The 27,465-nt window shown below is 46.7% G+C and overlaps 1 protein-coding gene across 4 annotated transcripts in view; it reads right to left on the bottom strand.

Moving 5' to 3' along the window:
• Positions 1-27,465, bottom strand: part of RPAP3 (RNA polymerase II associated protein 3) — a 280,511-nt gene that overhangs the window by 125,127 nt on the left and 127,919 nt on the right. For all 4 annotated transcript variants that reach the window (XM_069629862.1, XM_069629864.1, XM_069629863.1 and 1 more), the window contains exon 11: positions 17,439-17,509. In XM_069629862.1, the coding sequence (XP_069485963.1) occupies positions 17,439-17,509 (71 nt within the window). The remainder of the gene's footprint in view (positions 1-17,438; positions 17,510-27,465) is intronic.

Genomic DNA, 27,465 nt, shown 5'->3' with positions numbered 1-27,465 from the left:
CTTTTAGCCTTGCGCCGTTGGTAAAGGAACCCTTCCTCCTTCTTTTCTTCGGGGCAGAGCTGGAAGAGCTCGGATGCCCTGGAAATCATGGCATGAAAGGATCCAATCTCGTCGGGCGGGGACGCCCGGGCAGGGGGCGACGGGGGACACGCCCCGTCGTCGCCTCCGTCGTCATCCGTACCTGTCGTAGTCGTGTCCATGCCTGTATCATCCCTGTGGGTAGTAGACCGGGGGGAAGGCAGAGAAGGCCGCAGAGGCGGGAGAGGTGGCCTAGGATGCGTCCTCTTCCCTCTTAAGCAGTGGACTCTCCGAAGGTCCTGGCTCCGGTTCCCCCGTCGGGTCTGGCTCAGGTACCTCCGTCGGGGGAAGGGGCAACCTAGTCCTTATCTCCAAGCATAAGGACTGAATGGCTGACAAAATGGCCACCGAGGTGTCCTGCGGTGCCGGAAACGACAGGAGAGAGGGCTCTTGAGGAGCCTCGTCTGTGACACCGTCGCTCTCGTCGTCGCCCTCGTCGGGATCCCTCCCGATGGGCTGGGCCTCTTCCACGACTTGGATGAGCTCCTCTTCAGAGGTCATGTCCGTATCCACGATGGCCACCAGCCCCTCCCCCACCCTTTCCAACGAGGACTTTGTGGGGGTCTTCTCGATGGGCCTGAAAGATGACTCCCTCCGCGGTGGCAGGGAGACTCTGGCTCCTGAGAGCGCCTCCACTGGTGTAGCCTCCACAGGCTGAGCCAGGGCCGTGGTGACATCCTCAATCGAGGTCTTAGCAGGGTGAATTAAGGCTGACGTCACCTTCTGTACGCCTGGGGCCTTCACCTTGGGGGGAGGGTCCGAGCCTCGCTCCCCCTCTGCCGGAATCTTCGAGATCGACCGGGGCCTCTCCAGAAGCTTCGCCGGGTTCTCGGACTTCCTCTTAGCCGAGCCAGAGCATTGGCTCGAGGATGATGGCACCGGGGAGGGTGCGCCCTGCCTGGCAGCGAAGGAGCCCGACCATTCGGCGCTCCCGGTGCCCGCAGACTCGCGGTGCTTAGCCTTTTGTTGGCCCCCCGTTGTCGGGGCACCCTCACAGGACTTAGAAGACTGCTCGGACTTCTTTTTCTTCTTCTCGCCTGACGGGCTCTTCCCTTCCAGCCAGTTGGCGAGACGGAGGTGGCGATCCTTCATGGTCCGCTCCGACATGTTCCCACAAAACGCGCAGTCCTTCTCCTTGTGCGTCTTGTCCTCATGGAGACAGTAGAGGCATAACGAATGCTCGTCCTCCTTGAAAACGTTCTGAAGCTGGCATCCAGGGCAGGTCCTGAACAGCTTCCCGGGCGTCGAGCTTCCTTTCTCCTGGGCCATGACCGGGGTAGGCCTCGGAACTTCTGGAATCCTCCAAAAGCGTAACTCGACGAAATCTTTATCCTTGAGGGGCGGAGAAACTCCGAAACGGATCCCCGTTGATCGGATGTAGACACGGTGGAGCTTGAGGCTCTATTTAACCGAAAAATGAGAAAATCTCCTGAAAAAAGCGCGAAAACGCAGCAAAAGCTCGAGAGCTACAGCACGAGGACTCCCAACACTTGAACGTGCGGTAAAAATCTGAGGATGGCTGCCAAGGGCGGGGTTTAGGAAGAGGGCAGTCATTGGCTGGGGGCAGTATGACCCATAGACCAGTGATTGGTTACTAGTAAGAAAGACAGATCAGAAACGAAACCGATACCGATTTTTTCTATACCAAGGATTCCCGGCCTGACGACGGGGAATATTCATGAGCATGTGAATCCATGCCAGACCCCATGCTGGAGAAAGGTAGTATTCCGATTCCGTCGCCTTTCTATTCGGCGTTCGTATAGTCTATGTTCAATTTGTAAAGCTGAGGTTGTCAATTCTGGAAAGGATGCAGGCCGGGGAGATCGGGCTAACTCATCTTTAATATCTTCCCACAATCCTCTTCTGAAGATGATATATTGGGTCTGCTCCTGCCAACCAGCTTCTGTGGCTAAGCGTTTGAACGTGGTAAAATAGGTGTGGACATCAGTCTGGCCTTGACGTATGTCTAACAGGTCTTCGCCTGCAGAAAACGAAATTTCAGGCCTCTCGAACTCTTGTTTTAGTCGGCCTACAAAAGCCTCGTAGTCTTGCAGTATAGGGTCTGTTCCCAACACGAGTGGAGTGGCCCAGGCCAGGGCATTACCCGACATGTTGGAAATCATGAATCCCACCCGGGTATGACCGGTGGGGAATGTATGAGGTCTAAAAGCAAAATGGATACTACAAGCTTCCAAGAATTCCTTGAGCTTCTTTGAAGCCCCGTCATGTTTCCCTGATGGGAGTGCCATGGGAGGCAAGTCTACTGGTTTTGGTTCACGATTAGAAACCAGTTGTTTTAACATGTTATTTTCAGTGCTTAAGGTTTGCACTTCCATGGATAAATTTCAAACCTCTGCTGAGAGGTTTTGAACAGCGGCCACCATCTCTTGCAATTGTTCAGGGGTCGCCATCCTCACCACTGGGCGTTGCAAACTGTCAGCCCTCTGAGAATGTTCAATCTCCACCCTTAACCTTTCTCCCCTTTCCTCCTCCTCACCTGAAGATTGGTCTTGAATGGATGATATTTGTGGTCTTCTAGCACAATAATCCTTCTCCTTCTTTCTCCTTTCTTTTTTTTTCTGAGAAAGTGTCTTTCTCACGAAAGGAAGCCACAGTGTAGTGCTGTGAATAGCACTACCTGCGGCCCCTCTTCCGAGAGGGACAAACTGGGGAAAAAGCCAGCCGGCACAAAAAACCCCAGAGGTAGAACAGCAGCAGCGGAGGTAAGGATTCCGGGTGGAAGGTAGGCTCCAAAGGAACAGTGAGGTAGCCGATAATGACAGCCTGCGAGAGTCAACAGTACGGAGAAGAACCGAAAGGGAGCCGGAGAAAGGAGGCAAACCGAAGTGAGAAAGGGAGCAGGAGGAAGAAGGAAAGGATAACAAGAGGACCGGGAAAACGGGAAGGCAAGAAGCGGCCCAAGGGGCGGCAGAGGAGAGAGAGGAAAAAGGAAAGAAAACTAGCGGAACCGCAACCGAAAGAAAGCAGTCAGGGAGCTGACCAAGCGGGTTGCAACGCACTGTGAGCCGGGGGGGCGTGGCTGATAAGCTTCCCGGCTCGCAGTGAAGGAAACACTAGACTGCTACAGCGACGTTTGAAAAACGTGGTGGAACGCTGCAATGGCGGCCCCCAAGCTGCACCCTGGACCATAACGTCCACGGGAGGCGGCGCATGACAAGAACATTGTGGTGGTGTTGTCCGTGAAGACCCGTATCACCTTGCCCTTGAGGGACGGAAGGAAAGACTTGAGGGCCCAAAACACTGCCCCCAGCTCCAGCACGTTGATATGTAAAGCCTTCTCCGGTAGCCACAGGAACTTGCGGTACCCCTTGTGTATGGGGATGTGAAAGTAGGCATCCTCCAAGTCCAGCGACGATAGGAAGTCCCCTTCTTCCAGTTGTCCCAACACATGCTGAAGAGTGACTATCCAAATCTTCTGAGATTTTTTGTACTTGTTCAGACGGCAGAGTACTAGGATGGGCCTCCAACTGCCAGTCTTCTTCTTGACGAGGAAGTAATGAGAGTACACTCCAGAGCCCCGGAGTCTCTTTGGGACGAGCTCTATCGCACCCTTTCTTAGCATGGCCCGTACCTCCAGCAGGAGCTGTGGAATGTGGTTCTCCTGCCTGGCCACTGGTGGTATACGTGGAAACTTCTGTTGGAATTTGAATGTCTGCGTGCGAGAGCTTCCAGCACCCAACGGTCGGTGGAGATGATTAATTTCGCCAGCCTTCCTCCCACCGGGGTGAGTGGATGGGGGCAGACGCCACTGCCGGTTCTATTCTGCTTTGCCGTGGAGGCACCGCCTTGGGGACCTTGGCGACAACGGCAAGCTCCTCTAGACTTGTTGTGGCCCCTGTAGGTCTCCTGGGCCGAAGAACGGGAAGGCTGACGGTACAACAAAGTACCTCCACCGAAGCCTTAGGAAGATCCTTGGGATTTCCCACCGGAAGTCCGAAAAGATGCCCGTCGCTGTTGAAGTGTGACCAAGGAACGAGCCGTCTCAGTGTCTGCCTTGATGGCCTGAAGAGACTCATCCACGGTTTTTCCAAACAGATTGTCCCCGTAGAAAGGCATGTCCAATACCCTCGACTGCACATCCTTGTGAAAGTTAGTGGCCCTTAACCATCCCTGCCGACGAAGGTAAACTCAATTTCCAAATTTGGCCGAACCGCGTGTCGGCAATGTCTGTGGCCACTGTAATGGCATGGTCCGATGCCACCTCGCCCTCCTGCCGGATCTCCAACGCTTCCGCCCTCTTGTCGTCGGGAAGGAAGTTCAGGAGGGAAGCAATCTTAAACCAGAGCTCCCTGTGTAACACGCCACAATGGCGAGTGCTTTGGCCGCCTTGACGGTCGTCGCTGCCGATGTGATGACTTGTCATCCAATGGCGTCCAACTTCTTCCCCTCGTTGTCCGGGTTGGGGGAGGAGGTCGTTGTTGAGTATGAGCCCGAAGATTTCTTCGCCACAGCGACCACAGAATCTGGGGAAGGCTGGGATCTCAAACACTTGGGTGCAGAGTCCGGCACCCTGTATTTCTTCTCGTAGCTGTCCATCTTCGCTGGGGACGAGGACGGGTTTTTCATTAGGGTCAGCCCCTCGTCCCAAATGTCGTCCAAGAACGGAATTGAAAGAACGGTCTTCCTCCTAGCGTCGTGGCGTTGGTACAAGAAACCCTCTTCTTCTCTTCGGGTACCAGCTGAAACAGCTCTGATGCTCTGGAGATCATGGCATTGGGCGGTGAAGCTCTGGGAGGCGGAGTCGGGAGGTCCCCTAATCCTCAGTCGTCATCTGTGCCCCTCATCGCCATGTTCAGGTCTGTATCATCCCTTGGGGGTGGGGAGAGAGGTGAAGAGTGGCAAGGAGGCAGAGGGGGAACTCTCCTGTTCTTGGCTGGAGGTTCTCCTGATGGCCCAGGTGTCATGGGGGGTTCCGCCAGCGTAAGGGGCATCTTTGTCCGGATCTCCGAGCACAAGGTGTGCAGTGCCTTGAGAATGCCCACCGAGACGTCCGCCAGGGGCTGAGGTGGCTGCTGAGGTGGCGAAAGTGGAGGAGGCAAAGGCGCGGTTTAGGGTCTCCCAAATCCTCCACGCCCTGTTGCTCCTCGTCGGTCTCATAGCCACTCTCGGTGTCTCCCTTGTCGGGATCCCTCCCGTAGCATCTGGCCTCGACGAACGTTTCCTCCAAGATGGTATGGAGAGTAGAAAGCTTGTCCTCAGAAGAGATGTTCGTGCCCTGCAGGTTCTACCGTGCACCCCCCCCACCTTCTCTGCAACCAGGTGAGACGGTTTTGTGTGATGACTGGCATCGCCTTCTTCGGTGTCTTCTCGATGGGCTGGAAAGAGGATTCCCTCCTGGCAGGTAGGGAAACTATCTTTAGGTGTCTTACCCTGCGAACCCGCATCTGCGGCCTTCGTGAGGGACGACACTACTCCTTCAATGGAAGGCTGGGCCTTCGTCGGCTGTGTTTCGGCCTTCACGACCTTGGTCGAGCCAGAGGCCTTCACCTTAGGGGGAGGGTCCAAGCCCCGCTCCCCCTTGGCCTTCTCCGTAGGGTCTTTTCCAAGAGCTTGCCCAGGTGGTCCGACTTCCTCTTCTTTGAAGAACCCAAGTGTTGGCTCGTGGTAGAAGGCGCTGGAGACGCTGCACTGCCCTGGCCGCCGGGGAGCCTGTCGCAACGGCGCTCCCGGTGACAGTGGACTCGCTGTGCTTAGCCTTATGTTGGGCCCCGGTGGGAGGAGCACCCTCAAAGGTCTTAGAAGACCGCTCAGCTTTCTTCTTGTGGCTAGGGGAGGCATGCTGCCGGGACTCACCCGTAGCAGGGCCTTGGTCTGCAGCCACTCGGTGAGATGCCTGCGCCGATCCTTCATCGTGCGGGGGACAATCTCCTGGCAAAACGCAGTTATCTTCCACGTGTGTTTAACCCGAATGCAGGCAGTATAGGCACAGGGAGTGCCTGTCGTCTGAATAGATATTCCAGAGGCCGCAGCCTGGGCAAACCTTGAACAGAGGCGTTGAGTCTTCCTTCTCCTCCACCATGTCCACGCGGTGTAGCCCTCAAAGAAGCTTCTGGAATCCTCCAAGAAGTAAACGCGACGAAAAGTCACCCTTAATGGGCATTTAAAAGTCTGAAAACAGGTCCCCGTTAGTCGGATGATGGATCGATGGAGCTTGAGGCTCGATTGACTGGAAAAATAGAGTGAAACTCTAAGAAAAAGCATAAAACGTAGTAAAAAGCCAGAGAGCTAATCACGAGGACTCCCACCACTCGAATGTGCTGTAGAAATCTGAAGATGGCTGGTAGAGGAGTCATTGGCTGAGGGCAGTATGACCCAGGGGCCAGTGATTGGTTATTAGGAGAAAGACAGTTCAGAAATGAAACTGAAACTGATTTTTCGTTTACCGAGGATTCCCAGCCTGACGACAGGGAATATTAATGAGCATGTGAATCCATGCCAGACACCATGCCTGAGAAATAACCTTACAAGGCAGTGGTGATGCAGCTTCTCGCTACTTAAAGAAAGCAGACAAGGGTGTTGAGCTGATCATAGGAGAGAGGTCTCTAGTAACGGGAAAGAAGGACGGTGAAGGGCCAAAATCAAGAGACAGCAAAGGGGGGAGGGAGGGAGGGTTGTACGGAGACAGACAGTGCTGGAGCGGTGGGCTTGTGTACTAAAAGGTTGACTTGAAGCGGATGACAGTCTCTTCTAGGCGATGCATGTGAAACAAAGTTAGGGCAGACCACGAGCCAAGTGGCCCTGGGCTGCTAGAGGTAGGTACCTGCGGTGAGGTTGAAAGTGTGGTGAAGATGAGGGCTTTAACCAGTGGAAAGAGTTGAAAGTAATGCCAGGGCTGATGCAGTTTCATCTGCCTGGTTTGGTAAGAAAAAAATAATTAAAGCTTTTTGCCTGAAAGTTAGGTGTGAACGGTGCCAATCAATATTCAGTATTTGTTAGCAGGTCTGGTGTCCGTTGAGGCGATGAAGGCAGTTATTCCAGTTGTAGCAGACTCTGAGTGGGCGGACATGGGCAGAGGTTGGTGTCAAAGGGTACGGGGGCAGTGAGGAGAGAGGATTGGGCTGCTCGGAGGGCATTGTTTTGTACGATCTGCATCTTGTTAATGTTGCGTGTGGATGTTCCAGTGAATAAGGCATTACAGTAATCAAGCCTGGAGCCTATGAAAGCTCTCGCAATGGTGACACAGCGTTCGATGGATAGGAAGGGTATGCAGGCGTTGATTAACTTGGAAGTATGCGCAGCGGATGAGGCAATAGCGTTAACTTGCACGGTTAAGGAGAGGTTGGCATTGAGGTAGACACCTAGGGTCTTGACGTTGCTGGAGGCTTGGATGGTGATGCCGTCTATGGTGAAGGATTTGTAAGATTGTTTGAGCTTACTAAGTGAGTTCTGTGTTCTCCCTAACAAAATTTCGATCTTTGCGTGGTTAAGACAGAGATGGTGCGTAGCCATCCAGGCCTGGACGACGTGGATGACTGAATGTAGATTGGTCAAGTCTGTTGTGTAATTTCCCGTCGGAGAGAGAAGGATTTGTGTGTCGTCCGCATAGTTGGTATAAGAAATGTCTTTATCATCAAGCAGGTCGAAAAGTGGCTAGCGGGCAGCCACGCTGGTTGAAAAGACTCATGGTCCTTCCTGATAGAAAGGAGGAGGTACAGGCAATTGCTTCCGGGGAGAAATGAGCAGCTAAGGCCAGGTGTCGGCATAGTGTTTGATGGTCCAACAAATCAAAGGTGGCCGACAGGTCTCACAAGAGTAGGAAAGCTGAATTGCTTGCCATCTTTAATTATGTCCGATTGGATTTTTATGTCGAGTAAGGCAGATTCAGTACCATGACCTGGGCGGAAGCCAGATGCCGGATTGGTGCTGGCCCAAGAGGTTATTAGATTCCAGGTGGTGCTAAATCTGGATGTAGGCCACCCGGTCCAGTATTTTCAAGTGGAACGGGACTGTGGTGATGGGGCGGGAGTTTGTAGGTATGCTCGGGTCCAGTGATTTACTTTTTTAGGAGGGGAAGGACCCAGGCATCCTTGAGGCTGGAAGGTACTGAGCTTGAGGTGAAGGAGAAGTTGATCAGGGTAGCGATGAACAGTGCTAGTGGATCAGCACAGTCCTTGACGACTGCAATAACACCACCACGCAACCTGGAGGATTTACCTTTAGGTTTAAGGCATACTATGCTGGCAACGGTAAATGAATATTTATTACTGGTAATTCCCACAAGCTCATAGGAGGCCCGATAATTCCCTTTGGGATCTTGTCATGTCCCTTATAAAAGGATATGACCCCACTGTTTTTTCATACCCCTCTTTACGATAGGCGTGACAAACTTGAGGATGTCGTCCCCTTACCCTAGGTACAGATCTTCCTATGGGGCCAGGGTGGTGCATCCACAGTACAAAAGTCCCCATTGTGGTGGTACACCGAGGGAAGATCACACGGGGAAGGAATCCCCCTATGGGATTGGGGGCGACCATCACCAGGGAACGGGGTAGCACCCCACTTTATTATATTCAACCCTTCTTCAACTCTAATTCCTCCTTCCCCCTCCCTGGATAGAGCCAGTGTATTCTGTTGTTGAATCAGTCAACCTAACCTATATGGCAACACTGAAAAAAACTGAAAATGCAAATTATCATGCATGTAGCTTTAAGGCTGGTACTGTGACGAAGATGGCCGGGAGTCCAACACTCACTAACAAGAATCAGAACAAGCGGTCAAACTTCCTAATGCCAGTAATTAGCCCAAAAAAGTACATGAACACCACACTGGAGTTTGAAAGCAGCTCAAGCACAGATGAGTAGAGAAAAGGGAGAGAGAGAGAAAGGGAGAGAGGGAGAGAGGGAGAAGAAGGAGAAGGAGAAAGAAAAAGGAGAAATAGAGAGCGATCCTCCAAGAGAAACAGCCAGAGCCGTTCACGGAAGCAGCTGACGCAAGCTGCAAGGGAACCCAGAGGAAAGAGAACCCGAGCTTTGAGGGAGCAGTTGTCCAACCTCGCCGTCTGCAAATAGAAGAAAACTTTTTGCCGCAACAGTCTTTTGCCTTATTACTGGACTCCTACCCAAATCCGCCCCCTGGCTCTGTCCACCTCCCACAGCTCTACCTACTTTTCTGACTCCCACGCACACCGCGCGTGCGCGCCCGGAAATGCCCCTAAGTGCGAGGCTGTTTGGCTGTTCGGGTGTGCAGCGTGAGCTGCGTGGGAGATATTTTGTTGTACTCACAACACACACGTTGGGATCTTAAACCCTGACGATTTAATTACCTCGTGGGCACTCACAGCAGGTACGGCAGCCCTCCCCTCCTGCACATAGCGGTCACATGACATGGGAAAGCTTGCAATCTACGGTTAGTCTAATTACTGCTACGTTGTTAATCATTGCTCATTATTTGCATTCTATCTGACAAAAGAACAGTCTATCATAAGCACGAACATACTAAGAAATGGAAAATGATTAATTTATCTCTAAAAACACGAGCAAATTCTGCTGCTATGGCCCATGAAATCCCACAGTCTCAACCTAACATGTTACCAACAGTGGAAACTTGTCATTTATCACAGAATGCATCTGATGTAGAGGCTGCTGCAGTAAGCGTTAACAATGCTGATAGTCCAGATTGCAAGCCAAGCAATCCCGGTCTGGGTACAGACGTACTAAATGCTTCTAACCAGCAGATAAATACATTCCCTCACACGCACGGTCTTCATAACATTCCAATCATTGACAATTCATTTCTTGGTGCTACGTGCGATTGCAATGTCATACCTGCTGTAGACACCTTGCTAGTTGCATCTGCAATTATGGCGGAATTGCACAAGCGAGTAGGCTTGTCAAATGGCCCTTCAACTCCCGTCTCGAAATCTCAAGGCCTGCGCGAACAGGTCCATTTTCACCAAACGCCATCAATGAATCAGCCAGCTCCTAGTCTAAATGGAGAGGTGTTTCACACAAAGAAAAGATCTATAACCAAGTTAATGCTAGTTCTCCAACCCTTGAGGCCGCATCTCTAATGTTAGAGCTGCTTTCCTTGCATTCCCGGTCGATTTAACCAGTTCTACCTCACAAAATGCTATGGGGCCTTCATCTCATCCACCCCATTCTAACTTTCCATTCTACCCTTTGGAAGACTTGTTAATTGATTTGAATGAACACGAGTTGCAAAACATTCCAGTGCTTACTCATATACTAAATCTGTTGGAGAGGGGGCATGAACGTACGCATTTAGCCATCAACTCTCTCAACTCATCCACATCCGATATTCTCATTAAATGGAGTAGAGTTGAGGGCTACATGCTGGCATGTGAACATCTTCAGGCATCCGCCCTACATCAAACCTGCAAGCACGTGCATGCCACTCATCACGACCATGTTTTTCCTTTAAAAACATATAGGAGACAAGAATCACAAACATGTATTGAACTGCAAAACCAGGCGACAAGGCCTAAAATCTTTGCAGAAGTACTGAAACCCCTAAAGCCTGGACCTTCTAACGATGAGGCTTTGCCGTCCGTCGATTATATGATGGTGGCAAAGCTGCAGCATGACAGAATTGAAGTCATTGAAAATATTCTTTAACAAGCTAATACAGTACCTAGCGACCCTCTTCATGAAGTATACATGACACAGGATATCAATCTACCTTCTGAGGCAGTCTCCTCCTCACCAGATAGCCCATCAGCACTAACGGCAATTATAGATGCTGATGAGCTAAACTCTGCTGAGATCAGCTGGCCAAATGATTACACAAACAATCGAAGCAAAATCAACAAAACGTACAATTTATGTCACGTAAAGTTAAAAAATCATACTTAAGAGTGAGAGGAAGAAGAACAGCTTTGGCTCGAGCTAACGGCGATGCAAATACCAAAGGCATTGCAGATTGCAAATACAAGAACTTGCCATTAAAAGGTCACAACTCAGCAGTTAAAAAAACCTGCCAATATGGCACATGAGGATGCCATTATTGATCTTAATCAACTTCATCTTGAAAGCAAACTACATCTTGACTTAAAGAATCATGAAACAGCTCTGTTATCGAAGGAGAGTTCAAATACCACTACTGTGTCCACGTCTTCTGACATAATTGTAGTAAATGATGGTATTCCATAGTTGATTCCGAGCAAGGACCTATTTCCAAAAACAAATATGGCAAATACCCCTCTAACTCAAATGCAGCTGCTCAACTACTTTCAGGCAACTGGAAACAAGAAGACATCTGGTCCCATTTAGGGCGATATTCCTTCTACCTCCAGCATCAAATCTCCCACTAAAGAGAAGGTTCTAACTGCAACAAATAATTGCAATCCACCTGTCACAACAAGTTCGGTATCAAAGGATAACCATATGGTGAACACAGAAACATTGCCACCAAAAGGGACACTCTCTGTGTCTCACTCTTTGAATGGCCATGGTCAAGTGGACCACTCCTCCATACTTCAGTCCGCGACGACGTGCAAAGGGAGGGTGGAAATAGGCACACACCTTCTGACTGGACCAGAGGCACCAGTCACTAGGATCGAAGATGTCTCACCTGACATGAAACTAATCCTGGGCTGGTACTCTAATTCCGTTACAAATGGGTCAGCTAGTCTTAATAGTTCAGCATTAATGAAACTCTTCCATTTAATTCCATCTCTCCGTAGCTTCATTTCAAAAGATGTGTAATGGATTAAATTGCCTCTCTCAAAGAACAATCGCATGCTATGTAAATTACAAAACACACATAATAGCAAAATACATTTGGGATCACGAAGCGGACTTGGTGGCACTTGGTCGTCAATTGTTGGTCTTTAAGTCTGTAGAAGAAACGGTTACTTTCATTGAGTACCACCCACCTTTGGTTTCATTGCCCATCCAGACAATTGTCCCTGACCATCAAGCTCAGGCAATTAACAACACATTAAAGGACCAACTTGACTCATTCTCCAACATAATAAAGGGACTTGCATGGCTTGAACCGTTGATTAAAACATTAACCAACACCAATGCGCAGGCTAACACTTCATAAAAAGTAGATATCTCCATTTGCTCGTGGAATTGTTGTGGTTTTAATACTTTTTATGCATGGTTTATAAGTCTGGCGGACTACCCATCAATCATCATCTCACAAGAAACAATGGCATTGAAAGACATTGTATCAGATGGTTACACAGCTCATTTCCATCGTGCCGAAAGAGGACTTATGGGGAGACCGTTTGGTGGGCTAGCCGTCTTTATTCAAAACAAAATACAATTCTCCTACCAAGTGATTTTTTCATCTCCACAATTTCTAGCTATTGAATTGCCTTTGTCCTTAAGTCCGCCTCCGACCATTTTGATTATCTCACTTTACTGGAATCCAGTTTCCTCTCCCACTGAGAACATAATCTTTAATCTCAATGAAGTATTAAGTGATGCTTTTCTCAGCAATCTCAACTTACAAATCATCATCAGTGGTGATTTTAACTCGTCTCTCAACACATGTTCCAACTATCCATTTCAGAACTCACAGTTTTCCCAATCCCATGCAAGAGGTCTCTCTTGGGTCCACTTTCTTGAAGATTAGGATATGCAGATAATCCTTTCAGATCAATATACAATATACTTCCCCTTTCACCTGGTAGAGAGGCTCTCACAGATCCTGCATTAACTATCTTGTATTATCGACCGGTTTAGCCATGAAAGCAGGTACACCAACTATAGTCCACTCTGGGACTAGTGCCTATCCCTTACTAAATGGTACATTATCTATGCCTTGTTTCATATACGTTGCTGATTCCATACTTAAACTACCAGTCATTGATAGACATTTGCTATCAGTCAGATGGAATGCAACAACCTGTAGGAAGCTAAATAGCCTGGTCAGACACGACCTATGTATACCAAAAGCTACTTCTAAGGGGGGTCCTAATAACATGGAAATCGATATCTGGAACCTAAATATGATTCACAAACATCTTCTGGACCTAGCTCGGTTGGATGTCTCTAACACTCAGGATATCCATGCAAATCACTCTAATTATTCCATAAGAGCATTGATAAATCATACAAACCGTGCAATAAGAGACTTGAATGGCTCCAAATGCACCACTATTGTCTACTTGGCTTAAAAAAAAAAATTCTCCTAAGGTATAAAAAAGACATAAAAAAATTAAACTTGAGTTGCATTTGAAGGAAAAATCAAAACATGATTAACCTGATTTGTAAAAAGAATAAAAGAAATGTGGGCATTGATGAGAAATCCTTCAGCCAAGTCCAAACCTGATTTCCAAGCAACAATTTCGGGTGCTACCTAGTCACAATATTACAGAGCCAAATACATTCTTCCTCACGGCTTTTGTGAATAATCAAAGTTTGTTACCTGCATGTCCATTGGAAATAAAAAACATTCTTGACGCCATAACCAGGCTTAAATACTCCATGTGTACTGAAAGATGATCCCCACTTTAGGGCCCGCAGTTCTCAAAAGGCGATATGACATCATATTTCAAACTAGGGTCATTCCCAGCTCATGGCTAAAGTCTATCATATCCCATTGTACAAAAAAGGGCCAATGGATGTGCCATCCAACTATCGTCCCATTGCTATAATAGACGTGGCTGCGAAAATATTTGCCTCATTAATACTACAAGATCTAAATTATCACATCACCACGCACAGAATTCTTTCGCGTTTCCAAACTGGCTTTAGGAAATCAATGGGTGCGCAATTAAATGCAACCATTTTAGCGCACATGCGGGTATCTTCCCATCAATCTATAAATGGACAGTTATATATGGCATTACTAGATCTATCGTCTGCATTCGGTAGTGTCTTCAGAAGTCTTCTCTCGGCCAAAATGCAAAAATACAGTATCCCACCACATCTTATAGCCATTACTGCCCTTTTACATCACAACACAAATTATCAAATCAGAATCGACCAGACTGGTTCTTTAACTGATACAATTCCAACGGAAATTGGAGTTAAGCAAGGTTGCAACCTGGTGTCTGTCTTGTTCAATCTCTATCTGGCGGACACTGACTCTCTATGGTTTCATAAGGACACATATTCGGCAAAATTAAGCGGTTTACGCTTAAATTGGCTCGCATTCGTGGATGATGTGATCCTATTTGATCGAACACCGTTAGGTCTCCAGAAAAGAATTGGCCTCTTTGCAGGGTTCTGTACCCAACACAACCGGACTACTAATGCTGAGAAATCAAATATTCTTGTATTCGCAAACAAAAAAAGAGGTGTAGTCTATAACTGGACCTTAGGGGGTAGACCCATTCAATGTAAGACAGGTCTAACCTATCTATGTTACAATTTAACCACCACAAATTCCTTGACAAGATGGTACAACTTTCTAACCATCAAAGCAGCTCCGGTAATGGAACAAATGAGAATCATCTTCACCAAGTTTTGCAAATTCTCCCTGATTCCTCTGATAGACTTCTACTTACTCAAAAGTTGAATCCATCCTCCTGTATGGATTAGATCTTTATCTATTGGATATAGGCGATCATCTAAACAAGATACAAGGTCTAATTTGGAAAACGGTATTACATCTCCCCAAAAGTCTGCCTAATGTTTGCATTACTCACGAGCTAGGTATTTTGCCACTAGCTATGAGGCTTCAATGGCGTAAACTTAGCAATTTTGCCAAAATTCTACAAGCACCAGCAAACTCACTTTATGAGGACTTGGCAGATATGATGACCAAGGATTTTCCCATTTCAATGGCACGATTCAAAGGGCAAATGTTCTCTGTACTTGCCATGTTGGGTGTGGGAGAACACGATCTGATATCACGTCCAGGAATTGTCAAGAAAAAACTCTTGCAGCTAGATTGGACGTGCATTTCTGATCAGTTAGCAAATTATTCTCAACTAGAGGAATACACTAAATTCAGGCATAAACAAACTCCACGATTATCCTATCTTAAACTTTGTCCCAATGAAAGAGATTCAGATTAAATATTTTTCACACTAAGGAACGAACCAAGCATTGGAAAAATCTACATGCAATTTCACCTGACCAATCGTGTTGTTTTCGTCATAGTTCAAATGAAATAGAAACTTTAAAACATCTAACTCTCTATTGTCCGTTTTTTGAAAATCAACGTCTGTGTGCACTGGGTCAGTTTATGGCAAACACCTCCTCTTTTTCAATGGAATTATTGTGGATTTTTTGTATGTGGGGAGAGAACAAATCGTCTTTTACTGTATATTCAAACAAGATTAGTTTAAGGGGAAAATTAACCTTTGTAAATGTACACATGTGACAATTTGTGATGTTATGTTTAAACGTTTCAACAAATAAGCTTGCTAAAACTGTTAAAATCTTAATTGTTGCAAATTAAGAACCACTATATCCAAAAGCAGTCCCTTCTTCTCACTAGGACTGTCTGTCGTATCAGTGACAATTGTCTGTTCCATCTCACATTCTTTTTCTTGCCTTGGCTTCTAGTCTTTTGTCTAGATCACAAGTTCTTCCACAAAAGTCAAATGGTCATGTCTTTAAATGATTAGGTGATGGTTTATTTTATTAATTTGTTTGTTATTGTTTTCTGATGTTACTGTTTTAGGATTTTTTGACTGAGTGGTTAAAGTGTAGCGGATTATTTAATAACTGTATGGAAAGTATGTATTGTTTTCCATTGTAAAGTGATCAAACAAAATGTTGCTTTTATTTATTGTAAAGGTGCTTGCATCAAACACAATTTTAATTAAAAAAAAGAAAGAGAACCTGAGCGTGATCCATCACGAGAGGACTACTCGGGTTGCCGCCGGGCAAATCCTCTGTGCCTCTCAGGGTCTGGCGAAGCGTGGAAGAGACAGAACGCACAGCTGGGAAAAGGCATCAGACTGCAGAGCTGCTGCAGACCCCGCCGGACGCCTGTACGCTACTGGAGCCTCTATAGGGGATACAGCTGCCCGGGAACAGCAGGTACCTCCAAGAAGGAAGTAAACAGGTACACGGGTTGCCCGGGAGCTGTTAAGAGGTCTGGGGGAACAACAAAGTGAGCTCAGGAACTGGAAAAAGAGGGTGTGGCACTCTGAAGCAAATGAGGGAATTTATATATACTTTGCAGGAGAGTGAACCAAGCAGATACAACCCAACAGTGTGAGTCTGGGACCGCACCCAAGAATAAGAGTGTCTGGGACCCTGAAGCAAACGAGAGAGTGTTGGATAGCAAGAACAGGACTGGGGGGATGGATTGCCTTCCCACGAGAGAATGAAACTCAATGCTTTAGGAACTGGACCATAAAACCTGATGACTGTCTGCAGTTCATTTTCAATAAAACAAATGGTACCCATTTACAACTTGCATCTGTCTCTGTGCTTGAATGTTAATCCTTAAATATACATTGAATGTATTCTGATCCGTGGTCACAAGTGGTCCCCTGTCATCTAATCGGACATTTCAATTACTGAAGGAAGGCATTTAACACTTTTTGAAAGTGGAGGGCTGGATCAAAGGGGCAGCTAAATCCTGGAATCACCCACGTAGAAGGGACTGAAGGCAATAAAAACTCCTGCCAGCTTAACTACAGCGATTATTTGCCATGGTGATCGAGCATTCACAGGAGTCATAAAAGCCCAACCCTCAACTAGCAGGATGGAATACCAGATGTTCTGTTGATGGGCAGATTAAATGGAGCTGCCATATAATATTTGTAAATAAGAAATAAAATACACCATTGAAATTACATTGGATTGCTTTATCACTTATAATTTCCAAAGAAAGTTCAAAGAGACTTAATCATAAAAATAAAAAAACAGTGGGTTACCCAATGACTCCTGACCCATCTCTGTCCCTCACATCGGATAATGCTGCTTGACAGACTTGCATCATATCTGATGGCTGTGGACGCACTACCCAAGGCAGAAATACACTATGCACCCACGTTGTCAGTGGGGCAGGGGACGGGGGTGGTTTGGGGGTGAGGATGAGTAGAATCGACAGGGCTGTGTGGCATTCCCCATTCTGGAATGATCACAGGTAAAATAGGCTCCTTTGGACAAAGAGATTGAACTTCACTTGTGAAAGCCATAGTCACAAATATCTAAATACCAAGGGGACCAATTGCACCTCAAAGTAAACGGTTTACATTGCCCAACCATTGTGGGGTGGAGGAGTGGTGACGCCAGTCTGTTGGCCTAAAGGAAGAAAACACTTCATTGGACCTCAGAAAAACAGGGGTGTGGGAAACCAAAATGAAAAAGAAAAATGTAAAAAAAAAAAAAACACAAGAAAACAGATTTAGCGTTAAACAATTACTAGTAGGGCACTTGCTATTATCAAACACTAACTTATTTCTTCATCTATATAAATAAGAAACACAGCCCTTTATAGACTTTTTTGATGATACCTACTTTCTTGATTTTCTCCAGTTCAGTCAGCGCTTGCTTATTTCCAGGCTCGAGCTTCAAAACTATTTCAAAGTCTAAATGGGAAAGCACATAAGACACATTTAAACACAATATAATATGCTGCACCTGCAATAAAGATGTTATTTTGCCAGTCATCATGGCCTTGCTGTAACAGATTCAGGCCATCTTGGGCTGTGATCATTATCCTAATGTCTAATTTCTCACTACCAAAGCTTTGCACTGTGACATGTACAGCACTCCATTGCGCCAGAGCTAATTTTGTGCAATAATAAAACTAATACTAATAATAAACAGGGCAAAGTTACTACATTAGTTCATGGATCGATAGTCACTAACAAATCTAGATTTTCCAAAAGCTTTAATTACAAGGATCTCATTGAAAATGCAACGGGGTTGATTAAAAAAGAGTATGGCTGAAATCATTTTTAAAGAGTACAAAAAACGAATGGCTTCCTATTAGCAACTGTGAGGGGTCGGAAATGCGGGGCAACAACTTTGTAAGGCTTTTTCAAAATTTGCCATTTTATTAAATAGAAAGTTTGGATAAACGCCTCAATATCCCTACCCTAACAAGCATTTCCTGCCTAAAGTAAACTAAAGAAACCACTCTAATAAAGGATATCTTTCCTTCACACTTACACATTCAACAAATCAATAAGGAAATGCATGGCAGTTCAAAACAACACAATTAATATAACAATTGAATTCGTAATATGACCCAGGCCTGGCTTACGATCTGGGCGAATTCCCCTTCCCCAGATTCAAACAGGATTCATGCTCCACCGTTCAAAAGGAAATCAGAAAATCCTGGTTTGTAACCAAGTTCCAACACAGTTCCTCATAACTTCAACTGGATAATAGAAAGTTCAGACACTTCACAGATATACCAAATAAAATCAAATGTTCTTTCTCTTCTTTGTTTAAGAACAAGCATCAGAATTATCTTCTTCACTAGACGACAAGAATTGTCTTCGTCAGGATGATTTGCCACAACTGAATGCTTTCAACAACAGAAAGAAACCTCCTCCACAGCAGGTCTATACAGTTCTTCCTTCAGCACCGCAAATAATGAAAAATGTCTTTGTTAAGACCACTTTACAGCACTTCATCAACTGCTGCTGCTACCTGGTTTACTCTCATGCCAGGCCTACTTACTTCTTCAAAGGTTTGCAATCCCAGTATAATCTCCTGCCCAAACAAGGTTTCACAAAATGGATCATGCTTTAGTGGTAACCTTCAACTTATAACAGCTTTGCAACAACTTCACAATGTTCATTATCTTGCAGCATTACACTTTTAGCAACTTCTCAGGGAAACCAGATTCACTTTGGTGCTCTAACACTCCTCTGCAAATGATGCTCCTCTCCCTCTGATAACCTTTTTCAGAAGGGCAGCCTTTTTTGCCACTTTCGTTCCTCCACTACACAAGTAACCAAATATTTTTAAAGAAAGAGTCTTTTCCTGTTCCTTTCATGGCTTTGGCAATGTGGGTTTATATCAGCTGTTGGTATATGTGTCACAAAAAATGCATAGCAAATTTCACAACCCTTGGGTCTTCCATTACTCCCTTTTCGCCTTTGGCAATACCTGTTGGGCTTATATTGTTTAGGTTTTAGTTTCTCTTGGCGTGGGTGATCTATGTATGCCTTAGCTTCTAACAATGTTGCCCCACCGTGTTGTTGGCTTTTCCACAAAATCACATGCTTAAATTTACAGTCACTTGCTTTCACTGAATACAACTGTCGCTGCATTTTGATAGTTGGGTATTCAAAAGCACTACTAACACTTCTTTTACTCATACGCAAGTGAAACTGCCTGCCTCAAACAAACAGTCCTGAATCGCTCCGGATCACTTGCAACTTGTTGACTCAACGGGTACGTCGTCTGCTTCCGATCCTCTTTGCATTCGCAGCTCTCTGATGCAGTGGCTCCTCATGACCTAAACAGCTTCTCCTGGTCCGCCTTTCACTCGTTGTTGGAGCTTCCTTTGCTCCTGAGAGTCTGTGGTGCATGCCTGCCACTGAGGCCTTTCGAGAGGGAAAACATCCCTCAGTGCTTTTGCTTCCCTCTGCGCAACCTCTTCAAGTAAGACAACTGGAGGCATAGACCCTTTCCGGACCCACTACTGTCTTTGGCTTCACAGTGGTCCTGCCGTCTTCTCCCTCCTCCAGTCCCGACCTCGGCTGCATACACAGTCTGCACTGGTGGTCACTGGGCTCTTCTCAATTTCCTAATGCCTGCACATAAGGGGGCTTTTTAAACCTCCCAGTCTCCCTCAGGCGTGGCTTATCTACATTAATTATTTGACCTCTCCTGCAGCATTGTTCCTCTTGAGCTCTCTTCCCCGTCCCAGTACTTAGGGAATTATGTGACTTGAAGTTCAATATTGATAAAATGAGCTTCTTTGTCATTTTCTGTTTTGCAATAAGCCATGAGAAGTTTGGGGTTTCGGGGAAGTTAAACAAGGGGATTTTCCATTCCTCCTCACCTGTTCTCCCCCGGCCCCATGTGATCCTAGGGTCAGGATCAGAAAGAGTAAGTCTTGCCCTGGCCGCATGAGGGGGGGGGGGGTCCCAGGCCATGTTTTCTGGGGGAATCATTGCCGATTCATCACACAACCAACTGTTGAAGTTCCAGTAAAATCTCTTCTTTTTGAAAAGCACGAGTTACCTCTCCAGGGTAGAAATGCCAGATTGCTAATGATGCCGGTTGAGTATAAAATGAAAACCCTAAGAAGAGATCTCCAAGGAACTACACACGCTCTTGAAAAAGCAAATGATCAAGAAGGAAATGATCTTTTTCATTATTTAATTAACCGAACATGTTTTCTTTTCTCCAGTTTAGACAGTTCGATGTAAAGTTGGTTGGAAGAATATCTTTCTTTTTTTATTTAATATGGGAGTTTTGTTTAGAAATATAAGACAGATACAACCAGGTTTGGGTTTAAAGTTGTATGCCTCAGTAGTAATGAATAATTTAATTCACAGCATCTAACGAAGCAACAGAAAATGGTGCACTGCAAAGCTGGTGGAGAAAAATGACCAGTTCTAGAAGACAAGGATGGAACAGGTTACTTACCTGTAACTACTGTTCTCCAGCATGGATCTGGCATGGATTCACATGCTCATGAATATTCCCCGTCGTTAGACTGGGAATCCTCGGCAAAAGATAAAACAGTTTCACTTTCACTTACAAACTGTATTTATAACTATTTCTCCTCTAAACCAATCACGGTACTCTGGGTCATACTGCCCCTAGCCAATGACTGCCCTATCCCTTTGGCAGCCATCTTCAGATTTGGTAAGCATGTAAAGTGGCAGTATGACCGAGAAGAGCCGCAGAGGAGTAGGAGGGAGGGTTCGCATGTGAATCCATGCCAGACCCATAGTGAGAACAATAGCTACAGGTAAGTAACTTGTTCCTTCATCAGCATGTGGTCTGGCATAGATTCAATATAAAGAATACATAGCAGTACAACATTACACAACCACGGGAGGTGGCAAGGCTCAACAGTAGCAATTACTCTTACCTCCCGACAAGCTCACCTTCAAGCGAACAAGTTTCCTAGCACTGCTTGGCCGACCCTAGACACCACTCTGGAATCCCCGTCGATGCAGTAGAATCTTGTGAAGGTGTGTGTGTGTGGGCCTAGCAGCCCTACAAATGTCCAGCAGGGGCACACCAGACAGGAACGCCGTTGTCGCAGCGATCGCTCTTGTGGAATGGGCTCTCAGACCGCCGGGCAGCAGTCGGTTTGCCAACCAGTGACAGTGCGTGATACAGCCGAAGAGCCACTTGGAGATGGAAGCTTTGGACAAGTCCTTCCCATGGTTTACAGGACCAAAGTTCACGAATAGTTGAGACATCTTCCGGAAACTCTTTGTGTGTGCCACATAGAACTTCAGAGCATGCGCTACATCCAGTGAGTCCGTTCAGCTGGCGACAAAGGTTTCAGAAAGAACACGGGCAACACCAAAAGGCTTGTTGAGGTGGAATTCCGACAGAACCTTTGTCATGAAAGAGGGGTGCGTCCGCAGCACCACCTTTGTGTCGTGAAAAGTCAGATAAGGATGTTTGCAGGGTAGGACTGGATCTCACCTACCCACTTGACAGAGGTGATGGCCACGAGGAAAGCCGTTTCCATGAGAGGAATCGGGTGACTTTTAAAAGTAAAAAGATACGTAGTTAAATATTTAATTTTGTATATCGCAGTGGCAAGAGACTGAAGTCTCATTCAGTTACACATTTTAAAAAGAGTTCCGAGTTTTGATAAAAGCAAGAAGTAGATGCAATAGGTAAATACCAAGCAACAACCATCGGTAAAAGACTTTTATTGAAAACTACAACAGTTTCAAGATTTCAAGAGCCTATCAGCAAAGAAAGCATAGGCAGAAGGTATAGAAGGGACATTGGGAAAGGTAACCAATAGAACAGTTGAGAATTAGTAGACAAGTGGGTAATATTCTTTTGTGATTAACTTCTAGGTAATCAACTGAATAGTTCTTACAAAGGAGAGATCAGGAGACGAGGGCAATAGAAGAAACCTGCGTTTATTTTATCCACTTCCCCATTCCCCTTGGGGTTGCCAGCTTGATAGTTGTAACTAAAAGATTATTGGGGCTGCAGGGTTATGGGGTCTGGTGGGCTAACATCACTCATGCAGGAATTTTCGAGTTGGACCTGACACTTGCCCAGCATGACCGCTATCCTCTCTTCCAAGGGGGCCGCCAGGCAGGAGACTGTGTTGAGCCTGGTCCCCAGGAACAACGCGCTGTGCAATTGTATCAAGCAGGACTTTGGATAGTTGATGGACACCCCAGATCCATCAGTAGCCGGACGGTCCTCTCTGTGTGTTCAACGGCTACTTCCCTTGACTTTGTTCGGATGAGCCAGTCGTTGAAGTACGGGTACATGTGTATCACCTGAAGATTTAGATGGGCCACCACCGGTGCCGGGCATTCCGTAAACAACCTGGGCGCTGACTTCAGTCCGAAGGGAAGGGCTTTGAATTGGTAGTGCCTTCCCTGTACCACGAAGCGCAGGAACTTCCGATGCTTCTCGTGAATGGGGACGTGGAAGTATGCGTCCTCCAGATCCAGTGATGTCAAGTAGTCTCCTTCCTCCAGTTGGCCGAGCACTTGCTGCAACGTGACCATCCTGAATTGTTGGGACTTGAGGTACTTGTTGAGACGCTGCAGGTGTGGAATGGGCCTCTAGCCCCCGGTCTTCTTCTTTACCAAGTAGTATCTGGAGTAGACTCGGGAGCCCCAGAGTCGCTTTGGAACCAGCTCCATCGTCCCTTTTCTTTATCATGGCCTGTACTTCCTGCAGGAGCAGAGGGATGTGCTGCACCTGCCGGGCCATCAGAGATATCCATGGACACTTCTGCTGGAACTCTAGTGTGTGTCCGTGGGCGAGAGCGTTCAGCACCCATAGGTCAGTGAAGATCATCTTCCACTCGCTGACGAAGCCCGCCAGCTGGCCTCCAACCGGGGTGCATGGGTGGGGGCCTGACTTCCTGGCCGGTTCAATCTTGCTTCGGGGCCTGCGTGCCGCCTTGGGCGAGACGTCGGCCACCTCCACTGAAAGTCTTTGAATGGCCTCTGTAGACCTCCTGGCTAGTGGTATGGGAGGGTTGAAGGTACGAAGAGGACCCTCCGCCGAAACCCTTTGACGATCTGCCAGACTTCCCGCCGGAGGCACGAAAGGACGAGCGGTGTGGAAGAGTGCCCAAGACACTGGCCATCTCAGTATCAGTCTTAATGGCCTGCAATGACTCGTCGACGGCCTTCCCAAAGAGGTTGTCCCCTTCGAAGAGCATGTCCAGAACCCTCATCTGGACTTCCTGACGAAAGTAGGTGGCTTTCAGCCAGCCATGATGACGGAGGCAGACACTGTTCCCAATCTGTCGGAAGCCTATGTCCGCGATGTCCAGGGTCACCATGGTCCGATGGCACCTCCCCCTACTGGAGGATGGAAAGTGCCTCGACCCGTTTGTCGTCGGGTAGGAACTCCAGCAGCCATCTCATACCACTGCTTTGTTTTATCTGGCTAGGATTGCAAGGGCATTGGCACCCTTGACTGTTGACACCGCCAAATAGATTACTTTTCTTCCCATGGCACCCAACTTCTTCCCTTCGCTATCGGGCGGGACAGAGGACGAAGACCAGGGGTTAGATGACTTCTTCCTTAATGCTGCTAAGACCACTGAGTCCGGGGAAGGCTGTGAATGTAGGCCCTTGGGTGCGGACGCAGGCACCCAGTATTTTTTCTCCAGCCGATCCCTCTTGGCCGTGGCCGGGTTTCTCATCAAAGCCAGGCCTTCCTTGCAAACGTCGTCCAGGAGAGGCACCGCCAAGATGGCCTTCCTCTTGGCCTTGCGTCATTGATATAGGAAACCTACCTTCCTTCCTGGTCTCCTCCGGTGTCAATTGGAAGGGATCCGACACTCTGGTGAGCATGGCATGGAATGACCCCACCTCGTTTGGGGAGAAGCCCTTGGCTGTGGCGAACCGCCTGCCGTGGCCATATCATCGTCTGTGTCTGTGGTCGCTGTGTCTGTCCCCGTGTCTCTGGGGGGGCCACGTGTGGAGCTTGATGCGGCGGCTTAGGGTGCGGCTTCGTTTTTTTCACCAGAGGTTGGTCTGGGGCCGGTGGTGTTGTCGGCACCATTTCCCAATCTCTAACACCAGGGTGTGCCGGGTCAAAAGATATCCAGCAATACTTCCCTTGGAGGGGGTCTGGCGGTAGGCTTACTGGCCCTGTGACATCGTCAGAAGGTCAACGTCGTCACCTCTGTCGTCGTTCCCAACAGGACTTTCACTGCTGGCATCGTCGTCGTACCCCACGTCCTCCTGGATCGTGTGTACTGACTGGTAACAAAGAGGAACTCCAAAATACCTCGGGAACCGAAATGGAGCACAGAACTAAGGGCAAACAAAGATATGTTCCTGTGTAAACACAATTGAACAAATGATTTAAAGACTACCAATATATTAATAAACTGGTTTCTGTAATGAATTAATCACAAGGTTTAAAGACATGCTCTGCTTGTTAGCACAGATAAACTGAAATGAACAAAACAAAAATCATATACAAACTGTTTTTTAATAATATGTCAGTGATATATTAGAATCAAAAAGTGACATAATACACATTTTCAGAACCAACAAAAAAAGACGATGGTGTGATGGCAAATCATAAAACAAGTATTACAAATATATCATACACAAAAAGTATCTACCTATCCCTGACTGAATTGAAGTTGATTACATCAGTCTCTAATGACAGATAGGCAAAATAATTATTTTTTGGAATGCTGCTTCATAGATGCTGGTCACAAAAAACAACAGAAATGCTAGTAAACAACTAGAGATGAGACTGATACACTGTGCCTCATGTTGATGAGCAGCTAAAGATGAGACTGATACACTATGCCTCTACGTCATCCGTTGCCGTGAGTGATGAAAAGCGTGGCTTGCCACGTTCATTAGTCATGAGAATAAATGCAAACCCCGTGCATGGACAGTGGCTTAACTGGCGTTTCGGTGGTGAGATGGAAAAAAATAGACCACCTTCATCAGGATGATGGATTGTTTGTACAGCCCCTACAGTACAACCAAACAAACTTGGTAAGTGAACTGTGCCTATATTATAACACAAAACAAGCTATAGCATAAGCGGTAACCAAAAAGTAAGAGGAGCATTATTGCCATATGCTTAACCGGACATTATCCACTCCTGCCGGGTTAGCCCAGGAGGTACACCGTCTACCTGATCATAGTGTGCATGCAGTGCCAGGTCAGTGCAACCAAAGTGAGAAACACACCACATGCATTAAAGGAGGATTACGTGAAAGATCAGATATGAGACACATGCACAAAGAAAACCAAAGTGCTATGGTGCCATTCCCGTTAAATCATTTCTGCCATATGTATAGAGAAAGAGAGGGGATAACTGGTGGTGTAAAGCAAATTCACAATGGGCAATTGAAATAAGGCATTGCTACATACCAAGGTGATTGCTTCAATATCAGGTATAGAGGCATGATGATGCCATATTATTAATGGCCATGCCTCCATTTAATAACTCTGAGGTAGCAGGGTATCTCCTCTAAAGGGCAGAGAGATCTGATGGGGGTGGAATGGATTAAGATAGTGTTAATGTATTGCCTTTCCATGTGTCCCCTGCTTAAGGCATACAGGATAAAATTATGAGTTTAATGGCGCTGGATGTCTGAATTAATTAGATGTACCTGCTATAGGTGCTACCGGCTCGCCGAAATCTGTGCCATTTGCTTAAAAAATGTCTGTGGATGGAACGATGAACCCAAATAACTCACTCCATGGCAGCAAAGTGTAGAAGAGGTTCCAGACATGGCCTGCACCCCGGCCCCCCATTTCACGGTACCAGAGACATACTCGCCGAGATATGTGACGTATGAGGAACAAATGAACCAACAGAGAGCAATTCTAGGCCTCTGCCCAGTGCCCATCAGAAATGCAATATCCGTCGAAGTGCCTATAACCAGACAGCCATGGGCAGCTCGGTACCCACTGAGACAACGTACCAGCAGCTGACACGAAATGAAGACTACTTACAAACTGTCCCCGAAGAGACCCAATATATCTTAATGGAGGGTAAATGGTGACGACATAAGAACCTGAACAGTCGTACAGATGAACATAAACGACAAACAAAAGTTGACAAACAAGGGTGAAATGCTAGGAATAATGTTGTAATGGACGTGTAAGAGGAAAGATGTTAAGATAAATAAACGTAACCAATAAGTGAGATGAACACACGTAACTGACTAAAATGCCTGTAAATAGGCTTGGAACGCAAGAAGCTAAGAGAACGTTACTGCTTGCAATGCTTAGTAGAAGACTAGAGCGGCATGCACCAACTATATATCCACCTCAATAAAGCACACTATACAAGTGCAACTCCATTTTGTAAAAGCAGAATTAAGCCTAGGCTGCAAAGGGCTAGCAAGGCCATGATTCATATTCCAACTGAAGCCAAAGGGAAGAGCGGAATCGAAACTTAGTGAGAAGGAGCTCATGCTTGGGAATTCAAGGTCAACCTAAGGAAGGGAGAAGAGCGGCATCTCCGGAGAATCGAGACTTCAGAGCATAGCAGCCAGTCAGTGAAAGTCGAGATAAAGAGGCCCCAGGCAGGTGGCGAGGCTACGGGAGAATCAAATACACGAATACAAGGAACATGAAGCAGATTCACGGTGAACAGACCCGTGACCAGCCAAGGGCGAAGAGGTACCAACGTCTGATGTCACCCAGAACCCGAAGATGCCATAACTTTCCCAGATGAGAAGCTATAGTTTCGAGGCCATCCTCGGCCAACTAATTGACACATAGCCCTAAAGTACTGATTGATGGAAGGGAGGCAAGGTGAATCTTGGGGCACAAGGCACCTGGGTGTCTATTCTGCATGCTGCTAATTAAAGTAGAGATTTATGCCTAGGGGTGTAACCCACCCAATCACAATGGACTGAATAATCTACGGTCTTATAACTGTAGAATCAATTAGACGTTGTGCTTGTAGTGACGAGTAGACGCCCACCCGATAAGAACTATCCAATCCTTGCGCTTTGTTACCATATACAGATATAGCATCTATACTTAAGTTACCTTTTCCAACCAATAGAATTGCATGGTAAACTTATGGGTGTTGCACGTCAATGATGACGATTTTTGGGTATAACTATTGCTGTCTGAATGAAGAATGGGGGAGTTGAAGCGAGACAGGCGATCGCAACACTGCTGATTTCCATTTGTTTTCCCCATTTTTTGTACTTGTCATTAAACGGACTTCCCTTTGCCAAACCATTGAGTTGTCTTTATTGATTGGTGTCGGAGTAAGAGAATCCTGCACCCCATCCTCCTCAAGATGCAGCTATCTCGTTTTAATGTGCCGGAGGGCGAGCTCTGAATCTTATGTGCCCGTTCAGAGGTCGCTCCGCCCTCCTGTACAAAAGCACCAACAAAGAAAA

Source organism: Ambystoma mexicanum, chromosome 12, assembly GCF_040938575.1.
Source record: "Ambystoma mexicanum isolate Mex_15411 chromosome 12, UKY_AmexF1_1, whole genome shotgun sequence".
Classification (NCBI taxonomy): domain Eukaryota; kingdom Metazoa; phylum Chordata; class Amphibia; order Caudata; family Ambystomatidae; genus Ambystoma; species Ambystoma mexicanum.
This window is presented reverse-complemented; position numbering and strand designations above follow the sequence as displayed.